Source organism: Anarhichas minor, unplaced genomic scaffold (assembly GCF_050575085.1).
Source record: "Anarhichas minor isolate MPS153535 unplaced genomic scaffold, ASM5057508v1 ptg000040l, whole genome shotgun sequence".
NCBI classification, from domain to species: domain Eukaryota; kingdom Metazoa; phylum Chordata; class Actinopteri; order Perciformes; family Anarhichadidae; genus Anarhichas; species Anarhichas minor.
In genome coordinates this window covers 13,482,757-13,499,022 of record NW_027466486.1, presented here as the reverse complement: position 1 = coordinate 13,499,022, position 16,266 = coordinate 13,482,757, and the positions used below count along the sequence as shown (strand labels likewise).

Genomic DNA, 16,266 nt, shown 5'->3' with positions numbered 1-16,266 from the left:
CACTCTGCATGTGTGTGGAGGAGCTCAGCCCCCCCAATCAGGGAAACATGAGCGTATAGGATATTACTGATCATGTGACATGTGTCTTTGTCTGCAACTGTGCAGAAATGCAGAGATTAAACAGAATAAATATGCACATTAAAAGGATCGATGAAAATCAAATGTTGATTTCGAACTCGGTACAGCCCTACAAGTGTGTGAATCGCTTAGTGCAGCTGACTGGTGTGAATAAAAAGTGTGTTTTTCACAGGAGGCAGCGAAGTAAATAAGGTTTAAGGATATATATTGAAAAAAACACATATTTAACTGAATCTTACAACCAAAATGGTAGGACTTGATAAAGTGTTCTTGCCCTCGCTGTGTATTGAGCAACAATGCTCTGAAGCTACACGTTTGTGATAATGAAAAATAATTAAAAACCTAGGAAAACAACTTTAAATTATCCATCGACACTAATTAAGTGCAACTTCTATCCCACTTACACGGTCACATTACACAAAAGCCGATGCATGGATTAGCCGTATAGACTCAAGATGTTTAGCTCAGGTAATTATATGCTGCTGAACAAAATGCTACCACAGATACGTTAAAGGCTGTACATTTGGGAATACACACATGAGACGATTGTAAACAAAGAATAGCTTACGTTTAATATCTAGAAATATATGTAAATGTTTGTAATCAACTTTTTATTGAACATTTAAGAATACAAGAAAGATAAAACACCATGACAGGACAAGAGACTACTTGCAAATATGTAATTAATACATATGAAAAAGACACAAACTTATATTACAACTCGGACAATAACAAGAAATTGCGTTATGATATCGACAATACAAAATCGAAATAAAGAGTAATAAATTAACAAAGGAGTATAATGGTCATATCATGGAAATATACAGTAATAGAAAATATTATAGAAAATAATGTATTTTAGAAGGATACTATATATTGTTGTAACAGCAATGTTTCTACTATTATTTCTTTCCACTCCCTCTCTGCCTGACACACTGCTGTTGAATTTACTTAATTATTTAAATTGAAGAGTATAAAGTGTGACATTATTTAAATGCAGTAGTGAACAGAGTCTATCTCCACCGTGTATTTTAGTATACACTCTCCGGTCCATCCAGACTTGCCTACCACGGCCATAATGAATTACACTCATCATGGAACCAAAGAGACACTAGTAACACTTAGTAAATTAATTGATAAAATTGGACACTGATTTATATGAATCGAGTCACCTACTGTAACTACTGTAAGCTTAATGATAAGCACAGGCGTAGGCTTTTTTGCTAAAAGCAAAACTTGAAATATTTTGTGGGTATTAGCTTCCACATTGCCATGACCACACATTGTATTCAGGAATGAAGAAAATATGCCTCAGGTCAGACTCTCCCTGAAACGGTGGCTTTTAATAATTTTACCCCATTTCCACCCTTTTAAGTGCGGCCAACCAAAGATAATGGCTAACATTGCTTCAAAGCCTGGGGGCTTTGGTACTCAGGACCCTTAAACAGGGATATTTATAAATAATACAAAGCAGAGCACCTGTCAGTTGATATTTAAATCACTAGCGCACTGAAATCCTTTCCGGGTCAACATGGGAACCAGATATAATTAAATGGCTTCCTAGTTTACCAGTTGTCCTGTGGGGTCAGCATGGTTGCTTCTAGCACAGGACACAGTTTCTTCGGCAAAAAAACGTCAATCTCAGAGTCTTAGGAGCCATGTATAATCCCTTTTTACGTTCGGAGGACTCATGTGGTCACTGAGAGTTTAGAGTCATAATTCTACTGGAGTTAATTACATTCTCCAGTTAACTCTGCTAACTGCTAAGGCTTTAAAACTGCCTCATTCAGAGGGTACCTGTGTGTTTTATATACAGCAACATGACATTTTTACAAGTGACAGCCGTGGCCGGAGACTCTGTTTTCAGGTTGTCCATCCGGTCCATTCTCGTGAACGTATTATCTAAGAAATGAGGGAATTTGTTCAGATTTGACACAAACGTCCACTCGGACTCAAGGATGAACTGTTAAGAATTTGGTGGTCAAAGGTCACTGTGACCTACCAAAACATTCAAGAATCCCTATGCTAATGATGCCAATTTTACACAAATGTATATAAAACAATATGAAGTAAGAAGTAATATTGTAAATATTTCTCATTCCAGTACAGTCCCTAGCATGCTGGTTAGCTGCGTTGTAGGATTATGTGCATGTGTGGGGTTTGACTGTAGCTGGTGTTACTTGGATAATCCAAATAAAGGCGAGAAAAGGCTTAATTTTCAAAAGGGAGGCATGCAGACCTGTCGCCAATACATTTGATGAGAGTCCTAAATGGGGCTTAGGAAGACTCCGTGTAATGGCCATTACAGCAGAAACCCTAAATATACTGTAATGAGTCATACAGAACGGATCATAATTCAAATGAATGTATCGGCCTTTGCATTGACCTCTTTTCTTCAGCATGTATGAGGAACAAATCATTTTCCACTTCATAACCGTTACTGCTCAAACTCAACAGTTTCAATATTTAATTAACACGTGCGGTTGCGCTCTCTAGACATTCGCATGATTGGAATCAGTGGAAACAATGTTGACATGAAACACTCCACCTGTGACCACCAACAGGCTGTGGTAGCACACTGTCGTTCTAAAAAGGGGAATCACTGAACAAAATACTTCATTCATGTGTTGACTCAGAAGCTCCAGTTAGAAACACATTTCCCTCATGCAACACTCTGTGGGCACTGCACTGTCCAAGCTCTGCATGCTGTAATATCCCGAGCACTGTGCATGACAAAAACCAACCGCTAACAACCCAACCACGGAAAGAGGACGGATTGGCCTTTTAAGAGCTGTGGATTCAGACTGTATGGGTGAGCCATTTCACAATGCTTTGTTAATAACTCCATGTGCAGTCGATGTTTGAAGGAATTATCTCACACAAATGCACTTCAGAGCAACATAATTACAAATTAAGTATGCAACGTACTGTGCTGATGCTGATTGTCTATCTGTTTTCATTTGAAATATTATAGAATATAATAGTGTAAATATACAGGAATGAGCAGAGATGGTGATATACATATACCAAGTAATGAGGAGTTAAAGAGGGTGATCATTTTTTTTAAGAGGGTTTCTGTTACTTAAATTGCTCATAAGGCATACAATTATGAACACACAAGTTTAAAACAAACACAATTGCCAATCTGATCATATCTTATCAAGCGGTGTGTGTGGGCTCTATGAAGAGCAATACTCTCTAAAACAAAAAAAATGAGCAAAATGTTGAAACAGCCTCTTAATTTGCCCTAATGTTAACTTTAAGTGCAGTGTTGCCAGATCAGTTGCCAGTTTCCTGTCTATTCACAACATAGAACCCAGCCAATTCAAAATAAAACACTTCCTCTTCGGCATGACCGCTAACCGTTAGTGTACCGACAGTTCTGTCAGAAAGAGCCTCATAGCAACAGCCTTGACAGATGAATCAGTGTTAAATGTAGATGCGTGGTGCATTGCTTAATGTTTTTTATTGGGTTAGGTAATAATGAGTGGGAGGGAACATGATTAATGTCTATGTCAGCGCTGAAAACCATTTTATTGTTATTTAGCATTAATGAAAATGTATTGTGGTGAAAATCGGGACCTTTGGTTGTGATTGCTGAAAACCAGGAAACGTCAGTGTTTTACAGCTATTTCACGGGACAGCCAGCTTGAAAATGGGACAATCCTCTGTGGCTATGATGTATTTAGAGCACCGTGTCCTGTCCCACCTCGAAACCCTTACCGACCCACTCCAGGAGCCCCTGCAGGTCACCTACAGAGCCAACAGGTCTGTAGACGACGCAGTCAACATGGCCCTCCACTTCATCCTCCAGCATCTGAACTCCTCAGGAACCTACTCCAGGATCATGTTGTTGGACTTCAGCTCTGCCTTCATCAACACTATCATCCCGTCCCTGCTGCAGGACAAGCTCTCCCAGCTCCCGACCCCACCTGCAAGGGATCACAGACTTCAATTCTGACAGGAAGCAGCACGTGAAGCTGGGGAAACATGTCCCTGACTCTCTGATAATCGGCTCCAGTTCCCCCCCAAGGCTGCGTTCTTTACATCAGCTCCATCACCAAGACAGCTCACCAAAGGATATACTTCCTGAAGGCTGCTGAAGAAGTTTAATTTGCCAAAGACAATGATCCACACTGCTTCGCACCATAGAGCAAGAACAATAGCCTTTCCTTTAACCCTGCCTCCCAACTGCTCAGTCTTGGCTCATTCACATGAATGAAGTTGTAAAGTCACAGTTTAGCCACTATGTCAAATTGGCTTCAAAGCCCAGCAGTCTTCCTGGGGCCTTGGTGTCGGGTGAGAACGGAAAGCTTGACAGGAGTAGCAACATTTTTTTAACAAACGGCCAATAACATTCCAATAATACATGAATGGTAATCCATGTAGGGGACCTTTATGAAAACTAAAATGTTATACTTTCCTTTGTTTGTGCAAAGTTGGAGTTGGGTGGTAAGCGAAGCTTTTCTGTCAGATGCTAGCCAAGTTTCCATAAAATAATGCAGTTTAGTTTCTAATCATTAATGAGAATGTCGGTGGTGAAATATATTATATTTGGTACTGCCACGTTAAGGTGAGATTGTAAACTTGGCAGTGAATCCTAAACTGAACATTAAGTAGATTGTCCAGGTTTTGTCTCCTCTGTGCACCTTGTGCTACATGATAGATGGAACCGGTAGAGTAGCATAATAAAGAAGCACAGGAGCACGGCACTCGCCAAGATAAGAGTCCTGGATGAAGGATCGCCTCCTGAGTGAGGGGAAGAAAGCCAGCTAGAACGTCCAAGCCAACTGGTTGGATATGTGTGTTTAGGAAATGTTAATCCATTTACATCACTTGCTGTCAACAGCAAAGCCCTGGACTTGTACATTAACTGATGCAGAATGGACACCTTACCCTCTTTCACTGTAACAATATCAAGTCCCGATGCAGAACTCCTCTGCTGCTCCACACAACATTAGCTTCAAAGGGGAAGTGATGATATGCAGGAGTGTTTGAAGCTGCAGTCACACGGTTAGCTCACAGCTAATGGGGCTGAATCCACTCTGGATGTGACATAAATGTCAGCTCTCAAGTTGCAAGTGACATATAGGGCCATATTTAAATCCAGTCTAAGCAATCAGATTGACAAGCATTTGATTTATGTTAATTATAAATAATAAATATAAAGAAACAAATATTTAGATTCCATATTTATGGTATCAGATTGGTGTCTAATATGCTAATATTTGACTTCTTGGCATATTTGAATGATTTGTGCATCCGGAATACAAGCAGAAGCCCACATCAATGATCATCAAAAGTGGTGTTTAATAACTCCGTACTCTGAATTCAGTACACTTCTTACGAAGTCAAATCTGCATGGGCAGTTTCCCTTATCAGTATGAAATATTATAATGAAGCATTTTTTCCAGTCTTTAATGATGCAAATGTGGGACACCTTCCTTTGGGAAAACAATGAAAGCGATGAAGCATTTCCATTTTCTTGTGATTCTATGTTCTCCAGCCAATTAGGCCAGTCTCCTGTGGCTTCCGAGGAACACTCAACACAGTCCAACTTAGGATAACCTTCAAATTGACTGGATGTGAGCATTACATAAACAGTGCTGATGGGGTAGAAGCAGGGGGTATAACTGACAAAACTGTCCAGCTTGCGTTTTCCCTCTCTTTCGCCCTATTTCTTTTTTTTTTTCTTTTTTTTGGTAGAAACCCAACATGGCATTGATGGGGTCTTTTAGCGCACAGCAAGCAGATATTTTTCTCTTTCTGGGTCTTCTGGCTAAGATCTTCTGGCTAAGATCCCTCTTCCTTTGTCTTTGAAATAATCAGTAGAACACTCCTGCTAGAGAGAGGACAATCTGAGCTCATTTAACTTGCTTTCTCTAGTATTTAAACTGTTTTGTTTAATGCAGCATATTTTCTCCTAAAGTGGCTATAATCAATCTAGGCCCTCATTCACGATTGTTCTTGAGAAATTATACTTACACCTCAATGCACATCACTTATGTTAACTGGGAACCATCCATTGGTGACCATGTTATTTATAGGCCCAAAGTAGGCCTATTTCAGCACCCTAGGCATAGTCACACAATGACATAGTCACACAATGACATATTCACTGCTGCTGCAAGATGTCACAGATTATGCTCTGAGGAGGGAACACATTCCCAGGACCATGTAGATCTATTTGCAGAGAGTGACGAGTACTTCTCTGGTTGCTGTCTTCATGGAGCTGTGCAGTAGTTTGGAGCCAGCCTCTTTTTTTCTGTTTTATATCCACTGACTAAATATGTCTCATTGTTTGGCTGCAGAAGTACCTCCACTTCAGAGCTATTGAATATATGTATATTTATTTTTTCCTCCTTTACTCGATTCTCTTAACTTCTTCTTCTTTTTTTCAATTTCGATGTGTGCACACGGCCCTGCAGTCTCATCCCCTATAGTGTGGATTAGCAGGGCATTTATCTATGCAAATTAGGCACACGCTTTCTATTTACTGGGACAAAGGGATTTATCATTGCAAGAACACAGGTGCGAACAATTCAGCGTTTTAAAAGGATAGTTTGGGTCTTTTGAGGTGGTGTTGTATGAGGTACTTCTCCATAGTCAGTGTATTACCCACAGTAGATGGCGGCGTTCACGCCCCCAGTTTGTAGAAATCGACAGGAGTTTGGGAACAGGAGCAAAGCAATGTATCGCTGTGGACGAGGGCAGCAGAAAAACTCTTCATGGGACAAAGTGGAATGGCAGAGTCAAGGAGAGAGAGAGAGAATTGTCTGTTTACATTTCAAAATAATCCAGCCCAAACCCAAAGCTTAACAAGAAACTGGCCCATACCCAGCCCGCCACACAACCTATTGTCGTAACTGTGTAGGGTTCCTGTCAGACTGTAGGCCAGAATCATGACTCCAAGTGAATGTCACTCTGGATCAGCTGAATGTTTTAATAGGCAACTGTGTGCTAACAAGTTCCCCATATCTACTTAAAATGTGATGGTGTGCGAGTGTAGTCTTCGCAGCTTGTGCCCAATGCCCTCAAGGGCATAACTTCAAGATGGACTATATAATGCCAGCAACACACACAAACAGCAGCTAAAAATAGAAAAACACAATTGTCAACAGTTGGCACATGTCACAACAGTAGTAACCGTTTTCTTGACACGTCTACATCTACAGTTCCTGTGCTGCTACTGTTGTTGCCATGCAGTCGAGCTTTCCGCGTGTCACTTAACGCCGTTCTCATTCCCAAATTGTCACATAAGGACCCACTGTCGCAGTTTTGAGGTCAACTTAATTCAAACAAAAGGGATTTGGTTAGTTTTAGGAAAAGATCACGGCTTGGGTTCAAATAAGTACAGCTGTTACATAAATTACGTTCTGTAACTTTAGTAGTCAATGGTTGACTTTTGGTTTCACACGTAACAAGAACAGCATGTCTCCTGGGTGCAAGTTATGTGTCTTCTGTTTCAACCCTCCACCACCCTGTCCATGTCCTAATGCAGCCTTTTCTCAACTTTCTCGCTCTTTATATTGCGTCCTCTGACTTCAGGAGCACTTGCTCTTAGCGTCTAATATCGCCGCGACACAAAAAGCTAAAAATACGTAGTGACAAAAAATGACTGAAACTGGTGCGTTATTCGTACAACGTTTTGTGCTACCATTCTCATAGAAGCGTTCACACCGGCCCAACCAGTTTTTACTTTTAAACAAAGCTAGTAGTATTTGTCGACAACAACGGACCATATCTTTCACCAGTGTTACAACCTGGCTCAAAAGGCTGCAACATAAGGCAGACAAGACGAGTTAAAAGTAATAAATACACATTTATTTACAGAACCAATAAACTAAACAAACAAGACAAGCAAGCAGCTGTGTCATCCATAGAAGGAGGCAGAAAAGAGGGGGAGCCATCTCTGTTAAGGTGCCGAGTCTTTATACCTGGCACTCCCACCCTGCTCAGGTGTGTCCCATCAGCTGGCGAGCAACAACCTGAAAGACAGAAAGAGACAAACAGGACACATCACAGAATAATGAATGTTTTGTTGTGCACAGGGTGTGGTGTTGATGTGCATCCTAGATCCCTACCTTAACTGCCTCCCTTACCTTTCATCTCCTCTCATTCTTTGTGACCAAAATATTTTCTTTTCTCATACCTGTCCTCTGTTTTTTTGGGGGAGGGTTTATAATTCCCCACACATGCCCTTACGTCTGTCAGACTTGGCTACGGAGATGTTCTCAAAAAATGTTTCCTGTTGCTAATTCTCCCAGAAAAATCCTTTCCAATTAGTGAAGTGTAGTCACAGTTCACCATGGCACAACATAGTCTTGCCTTTGGTGACAGGAAGAACTTAGCGGCTGGCCTGCCACTGTTTCTTATCCCTGTCACAGCTGAATTCACGACACCACTAAAGACGGGGGGGGGGGGTTGTTGAGGTTTGTGAGGAGAACACACTTCCACTGAAAGGACTGTACAGTCTTTCGCCACATTCACTGCACACTGCACTCTATAATTGAAATCACCATGTCCCTGCTGTGTTCTCAAGTGAAATAAAAAAAAAAGGGAATAAAAGCCATATATAACACAAACAGAAAATCTGAATACACTTCTTGGTATTCCAGCGGAGTGGAGGACAAAAAAAATGGAGTCATGTGGCAAGAAAAGCCTTTAGAGGGATATTGCTCCACGGAGAGTAGAACGCTCACACATCAGTGCTTTTCAAAAAGACCTGTAAGAAAGAATTGTGAGACAAATGCTTGTTTGCATTGCAGCAGCAGCAGAATGAATGTGAAGGATTTATTCTGTCCAAAATGGATTTCCTCTGGCATGTTTCTTGACATCATCAGGAAGCTGCACAGGATGATGCTTTTGCTGACAGCTCGTGCAGGACAAAACATCAGATTTGCTCTTGTTATCAGCTCTTCAAAGCCTAGTGTGTCAGACTGCCACTTTAAAAATAACTCATGTGAACACATGGAAAATGTATACATGAGTAAAGTAAAGTATCAACACAAAGAATTTTATGAGCAGAAACTACAATTTTAAACAAACACGGTCTGTCTGACGATTCATGACACTAACAGCATCTTGTTCTAACAACGCTGAGAGCTGGATGAGACGATGGATATTCAGTATATTACACTGATTGCTTTGTGCATAATGGGTTCCCATATAACTGCTCTTTTTTGATTCACGCACAATCAGAATAGAATATAATACATTATCATATTCTTACTGTTGGTACTATTGGTCTTTATCTTTTTGCAAATAACACTTGTTGCGTGTTTTAAATCCTGCCGTAAGGGTGGCAAACTGGTTTAGGATGATTCATTATCATGGTACACAAAAGGAACAAGAGGATAAAAGAGTGTTCATGTGTGCCAAGATTTGGGTTTCCAGTAGCTCTGTGTAATTAGACTCGGTGCTAAGAACAACAGTACATGGTATTAAGATCCATTGTTGATGTTGGACATTTTGCGTTTTCATTATTTCAATGCCACATTTTCTATGGGAAGACAAAATTACAAACGGGAGACAAGAATTTGGTAATTGGTACATTACTGTGGCTGGCAAGCTAACTGCTAAGGCGCCCTAGCTGACTGTTACGGCCCTACCTAGGGCGCCTTAGCAGTTAGCTTGCCAGGCGCTAATATGCTCGCAGTAGTGAGTCACAATGACCTTTCATGAATGAATTTATTAATAGAATAATTATAATTATAATTATAAATAATAATTGGGGAAGACGTTGATTTTCAGGTTCCTGGCATCGTGCATGCTGGCTCGCTGCCACTCTCACGGGAACACTTGAACACAATAAAGCCATTGTTGTTGTCAATAGTAACACCTGCGTCAAAGTGTCTGCTGTGAGAAAGTCTGATTAAAGAGGGAGAAAAAAAGATTTCTGCGCTAATACTCAAGCTAACCTCCAGTTAACAAGCTTGTTAGCTCGGCTTCCTAACCGTCAGTTAGCTCGACGTCCTAACCGTCAGTTAGCTCGACGCCCTAACTGTCAGTTAGCGAGCTTGTTTTCTTGGTTGTTTCAGGTAAAAAAATGGATGAAGCAACACCACTAATAACCTTTGATAGCTTCCTCTGCTTTGGAGGCTTCAGTTCTGCCGAAACGTCTTTCTATTGGTAAACGGTGCAACTTTATCTGTCAGTGTTGTTCACCTAAGTTAATTCCATTAAAATGAGTTTATCTCGCTGACATTTTGCCGTTTCAAATGCCGGTGAGACCAGTCACCAAGCCTTTTAAGGATCATTCCTGAGTGGTCACAGCCTGATTATTCAGTGAAATAAAACTTCATTATAGACTTCTCATACAGTGAACATTTTGACTTGTTGACTAATAACATCTTAATAACAATAATACTGGCTGCATTCCACTCAGGTGTGCCAGTTAGCTGGCCCTGCGATTTTGAATGCTGCCTCACTGGCTGGGCTTACCGACACACATAAAGGGAACGGAGCCGTTGCTAATGATATTAGTTACACCTGTGCTTCTCCTGCTATGAAGGAGCAAAGCCTATTTTCTGTGTTATCAAAGAGGACAGTAAATGAGTGCTAAGACGGCGATGTATGATGAATACCAAGTGAATTGTGAATTTATCCCCTTGCCAATAGTGGGCTGCGTTCACCACCACAAATTGGGAAAATGGAAATGAAGATATAATTTATTTACATACAGTACAGCCATAGTTAGAAGTAACATGTAATATGTGCTTCTGTGGTCTTTATGTATGGCTGTTGTCTTGGATGCTCATACTTAGGAATGTACCACAGTATATCCAAAGTATGTCAGTACAGAATTATAAAAATCTACATATTAATTGTTATCAATTCTCTCTCCACAGTCCAAAAGCTACATGTGCAGCAGCCAGGGGAATGTGCTGTGCTTCACCATAGATTTTGGATCGGGGTTCACCTGCTCAGAAGGCACTTCAAAGGTGAAGTATTACTCAGTTCAATTACTGTTGACATCCGGATTCTGTACTGTTCTTCCCTTAATAGCTCCAGAAAATGCAGTTTGACATCTTTTTTTTCTGTATTGATACCCAGTATGTGTTCTTCCTCAAAAGGCTTCCATTGTATTTGAAAATGTATTTTTAATAGCCACATAATTAAAAAATAGACTTTCCAGTGTCACAAATTTTGCACAATGGACTTTCCAGAATAAAGGAGAGAGTAACTGTATCTATCATTGTTAAAGATATTATTTTGGCAGCCTTGCCTCATTTTCTGTCCATTTAATCGCTGCAAGAATGTCACAGCACTGATTTCTAAAGTACTAATCTACTTTTGTCCTAAACTGTACAGTTCCTCAAAGTACTATTACACATTAAACTGTCAGGTCTTGATCATGCAGTTCTCTCCGTAGTAAGACATGGCATTTAAATCTTGTACTCATTATTGAAATCCCTGTGCTGCTGGGTTTTATAATCCCCTCCCTCCCGTTTAGACCGCACTGTGGCGATACAAGTTCTCTCAACTTAAAGGCTCCTCTGATGATGGGAAAACCAGGGTAAAACTCCTCTTCAAGAATGCTGAAAGCAACCAAATAGAGATGAAGGTAATAAGAAGGGAGTCTTTCTTTTTTTTTTTTACATTAAAATTACACAATGAGCTGTGATATTTGCTCACTGATACCAATGAGCTAATGGACAATTTTACAGAATGTCTGGTGAGAAATGTTCCCGTGTCTGGTGTACTTCAGTTTTCAAAGAGATCTTAAGTTTGAGAATTATGTTATTTAAAATATAAACATCTTGTACAAATTGATGCGTCTCTCTGTCCTTCTTTTTCAGGAACTGGAGTTTGCAAATCTAACAGCCGTCCTTCACTGTATACATTCTTTTATCGCTGCCAAAGTGGCCTCCATGGACCCTCTCTTTATGTGCAGTCAAAGCCTCCCTGGAAATTACATGAACACTTGAGAAGACCCGTCCTCATTGTCATGTGCACCTGTGGCAAATCGGCAGTATTTTATTTTCTGCACAGAGCCAATTGATATGTACATACTGTTCTTGTTATTTTTGTATGAACTGAAAATAATAAATATTTGTAAAAGACTGTAAAAGTAGATAATATATGAATTAATTGTGGAATGAAGATGTTAAATTTTTGACCAAAAACAAAAAAATACAATCCAAACAGATGAACAGTTTTTCCTTTTTCTTTAGTATTTTTTAGCTCATTACATTATGGAATCCCAGCGATTACTTCTTGTCTACTTGTCACTTTGAAAGGCAGCGCCCGTGCTGCCATATGGTGTAGAACTGCCATACATTTGACAACCGGACACGAATCGCCAAACACGGAAGCTGCCACTATTTTGAGCAGATAATCTCAGCTAGTGCTGTATCTATGAAGAATAATGATGCCCTACCTACATCTAGTGAGTAAGTACATGTTGCACAGACATAATGAATCTGATGCTGGCTCACTGTCATGGGGGGATTCACATTTTTGAAAGAGCTTTGACAGGGGGGGGGGTTTTCTTTACTTCAAATTCACAGTTGAACAGTAATGAAAAAGCTAACCTTTCTCTGCTCCCAGTTCCTCTGGTTTACTTTCCTTTATACTTCCATGTCTGTAAACCCAAACACCACAATACAATGCAGTCTAATAAGCCTCCAAAAAACCACTGAATTGAATCAACATCTCTGATTAAATTGTATGATGTTTGTGCTATTGTGACCATCTTTTTTTTTAAAACCAAATAAAGACAAGAGTTTCCAATATCTCTGGGCAATGAGGACCTTTCACTGAAATGTGACATTTCAGCTTCAAAGTATTATGAAAGACACGCTTTTATCAACTCCCATTCTAATGCATTGGACAAGCTGTATGTCTATATAATGGTTTTACTGTGAAAATGCATTGCTGTGTTGCAATAAATTGCTCATAAAGCGAAACTGCCTGTCATCTGACCCATGTCACAGCTCCCTGTAGGTTTGAACTTTGAAAGTGGAGGGCGTGCAATGGATGTAACTTTATCCCTGCCACTAAAGGTGGTTGTCCGATTTTAACCCATAAGCTTGTCCCAGTCATTATGTGTAATATAGAATAAAATGTGCTGAGCTTACAGTTTGTTTTAAAGGAAATAAAAATAGGCTTTATTGTACGTTTTACAGGGGATGTGATGGAATGTTTCTTTGACTGGCACTGCAGTTGTGTGTCCATTCACTTGTTGAGCAATTTTAACAGAACTTTTGAAATGTTGCGAAAAAGTACGAATTAGGTGTGTTTACATTAGCTGGTTTGGCTACTCTCTTCACATTGCTGTAACCCGCCAGTAAAGAGAATACAAGAAGCAGAGGTTGCAAACGGAAACAAAACAAGTTGACTTTTGACAAAGGCACTTCAGGCAAGCATATACACTTTATTTTATTTTCGCAATTGACCCTTCGCTAAGTCCCGCCCTAGAACTCAGACTGGCCAATCACAGCTTCAGCTAGCTCTGCACAGGGTTCAACAACTAACTGGCTCTGCTTCAAAGACTCTGATGCAATTGTTTCAGATTCTCTTCAAATTCAGGCTGGTTTTGTTGATTTGGAGCTAGTCATGGTTAGACGCGTTGTAATAGTGATACTCGTTCCCTGAGAGGTTGGAAGGAGATATACGTTTCTATGTCAAAACCTGTGGATCTAACATTAGCAGAGTACGTTAGCATATCATTAACTAGTGTTAGCGTGTCTATGCTATGCCAGCTACTGAAGATATACTGCTACTTTTGCTTTTTTTAAATAAATGTAACAGTGAATAAAGACCTAACCGCCTCTACAGGAGCAGTGCTGTTCCTTAAATTCATTGTCTTCTGTCTCGATTGCCAGGTAATGCAGTGGTTCACTTTTACACGGTGATCTGTCACCGTATGACATCCTGGATCTGTCTTTATCTTTATTGAAGTTATTGTAGGCCCTTCTGTCTGCTTTCCTCTGAAGTTGCTTTGTCCTTTTTCCAAAAATCTGATGCTAATTGCAGTTAGTGACAGTGTGGGCTCCATGATGGCAGCAGCCTGAGGCAGGGCTTGGAGAAGGGTCATTTGAGGAAGTTTATTGCATTTTACTATTTCCATACAGATTCCCCAATACAATACTTTAAAATGTGCCTAGAAATATGTTTACTTCCTGCCTTGGCACAATGAGATTGCCAGGCAACAAGAGATACATAGATAACCCTTTAAAAACTTTGTTTTTTGCATGAATTGAACTGGATGTGGTCTTTAGAAGTACTGGTAGGCAGATTCTGTTACTTTTGGATAGGACCAGGCAAGACCCTCCAGTCTAAGCTCACCATCTCTTGGCCGTGCCTTCCTTTTTAATGGACAGATAAAAGAGTGGCATTGATCTTTTATGTAACTCGAATAAGAGCATTTCAAAAAATGTCATGCTATTTTTTGGCATGTATTGCAGATGGGTATATAAATCTTAAGTCTGCATAGATAACATGTAGGCTAATGGTAGTCAATGCTATGAAGAAAGTTGATTTAAAGTTCAGAAAAAAATGTTTAAAATTATTAATTTTATTCTACTTTGGATCACAATGTCACTTTCTTTCGGAACTCCTGCTGTTGGCGTGGGGATGATTCTACAAGTCACTATCTGCATCTGGTCACTCACCTGAAAAGCATATCCTGCACAGATGCTGTCCCTATTTGTCCCAACTCCACGGAGGCAGCCTGACACACCATGAAGGATGATCCCCGGAACGGTCTCCCACTGGTGAGCAATCGCAAGTTGCGTTTAAAGCTCGAGGTGTAACTGCAGGAGATTGAACCCTGGCGTCCGTGGTGACTCTTTACCCTGCTTGCATGGTTTTCTCTCTGTATCGGCATCTTGGACAGAAATGGCAGACGCTGTCGGCCGCAATTTAGAGAAGTTTATAACATTGGCTTCAATTTCAGGAGATAAACGGTTTCAAAAACTCTATCGAAGACCATTTCAAATTCACCTGCAAAGTCAAACGGGTATATAACACTACCATTAAAATGCCGAATTTTGCACTGTATTCACGGGAAGTCGTATATACTGCATTTCAAGTGAAACCACTAATGTAACACTTAAACAGAATTCAGCTGTTTATCATCGTCAGTGGCTGTTCATGAGCTTGGAGGTCATTGTTTAGAAGTAGGTCAAAATGATTACCATGCTTCAACCTGTCTGATGGGTTTATGACTAGGGCGGTTCATTTTGGATTGTTTTGATGCACTGATGACATTGTTGTGGCAACCACTTGTTCATTCACCGCTTAAAATGTTATTGCTGATCTGATAACAGGACAATGATTGTCACTTTTCATTTGATTGATAGGGACCAGCCCTGTGCTTGGCAAACCTTTGGAAGCGTCACCCTACTTAGGTATTAATGAAATGTGTGGGTCAAATGGTTTCTAATTTTAGTCTATGAGTCATGGTGGACATTGTTTACCTATGCTCTGAATCTGTGATCACGTATCACTGAACTCAACTTGACATGCTCTTTTGACTTCATTTAAGGAATAAAATATAAACTTTAATATGCTGAACATTCCACTGCACAACCATGTTTCTCACTTTAAAGAGTGGCACTCGAATGCATCATGTTCCATGAAGCAGGACAAACTAACCATAATCCCTAGTTTAGAGCTTCCATTTGGTTTTGTGGCCAAGAGCCTGGATTCCAAAGTTGATCTTGTGCACTGCAATTATTTTTGTTTTACTTTGGGAACTTTATCTGACAACAAGGCCATATACATGATTTTCCAAATACTGAGGTTACGAGTCTTAATTTCAGAAATTGCAGAACTTAAAGTCTTCCTCAGTACTGAGCACATTACCTTGGTGTCCTCAATAGTAGCTGCGTCCCTGCCTGGCAAAAGCTACATCTTTTCATACCCTTGTCTGTGTCGCATAGTGAAAAAGCAACAGTTGTCAGAAAAGACTGCCGCCAAAACTGAATTAAGGACATTTAAATGGGATATTTGAAGACAACACAATGGACTACAGTAGCAGAATTTACCATGCAGTGGATTAAATGCCTTTCAACACAGTGAAAAACGTAACTTTGCTTAACTTCAGAAGGTTTACATATATTGCGACTGCCTTGTATTACATTGAACTATATTGTGCAGGTTTCAGTTATTTTGTCGATCCTCCAAAGTAACAATAATAAAGCATACTCTTAAGTAGTTTCCACATTGAGCACAAAATAT

General features: G+C 40.0%; 1 protein-coding gene across 1 annotated transcript in view; it reads left to right on the top strand.

Annotated features, from left to right (window-relative positions):
* sntg2 (syntrophin, gamma 2) overlaps positions 1 to 13,547 on the top strand; it is a 73,791-nt gene extending 60,244 nt beyond the window's left edge. The window contains exons 15-17 of the mRNA XM_076108493.1: positions 10,929 to 11,021; positions 11,534 to 11,644; positions 11,880 to 13,547. Of these exons, the coding sequence (XP_075964608.1) occupies positions 10,929 to 11,021; positions 11,534 to 11,644; positions 11,880 to 12,008 (333 nt within the window). The 3' untranslated portion in view covers positions 12,009 to 13,547. The remainder of the gene's footprint in view (positions 1 to 10,928; positions 11,022 to 11,533; positions 11,645 to 11,879) is intronic.
* The last annotated feature ends 2,719 nt before the right edge of the window (positions 13,548 to 16,266 follow it).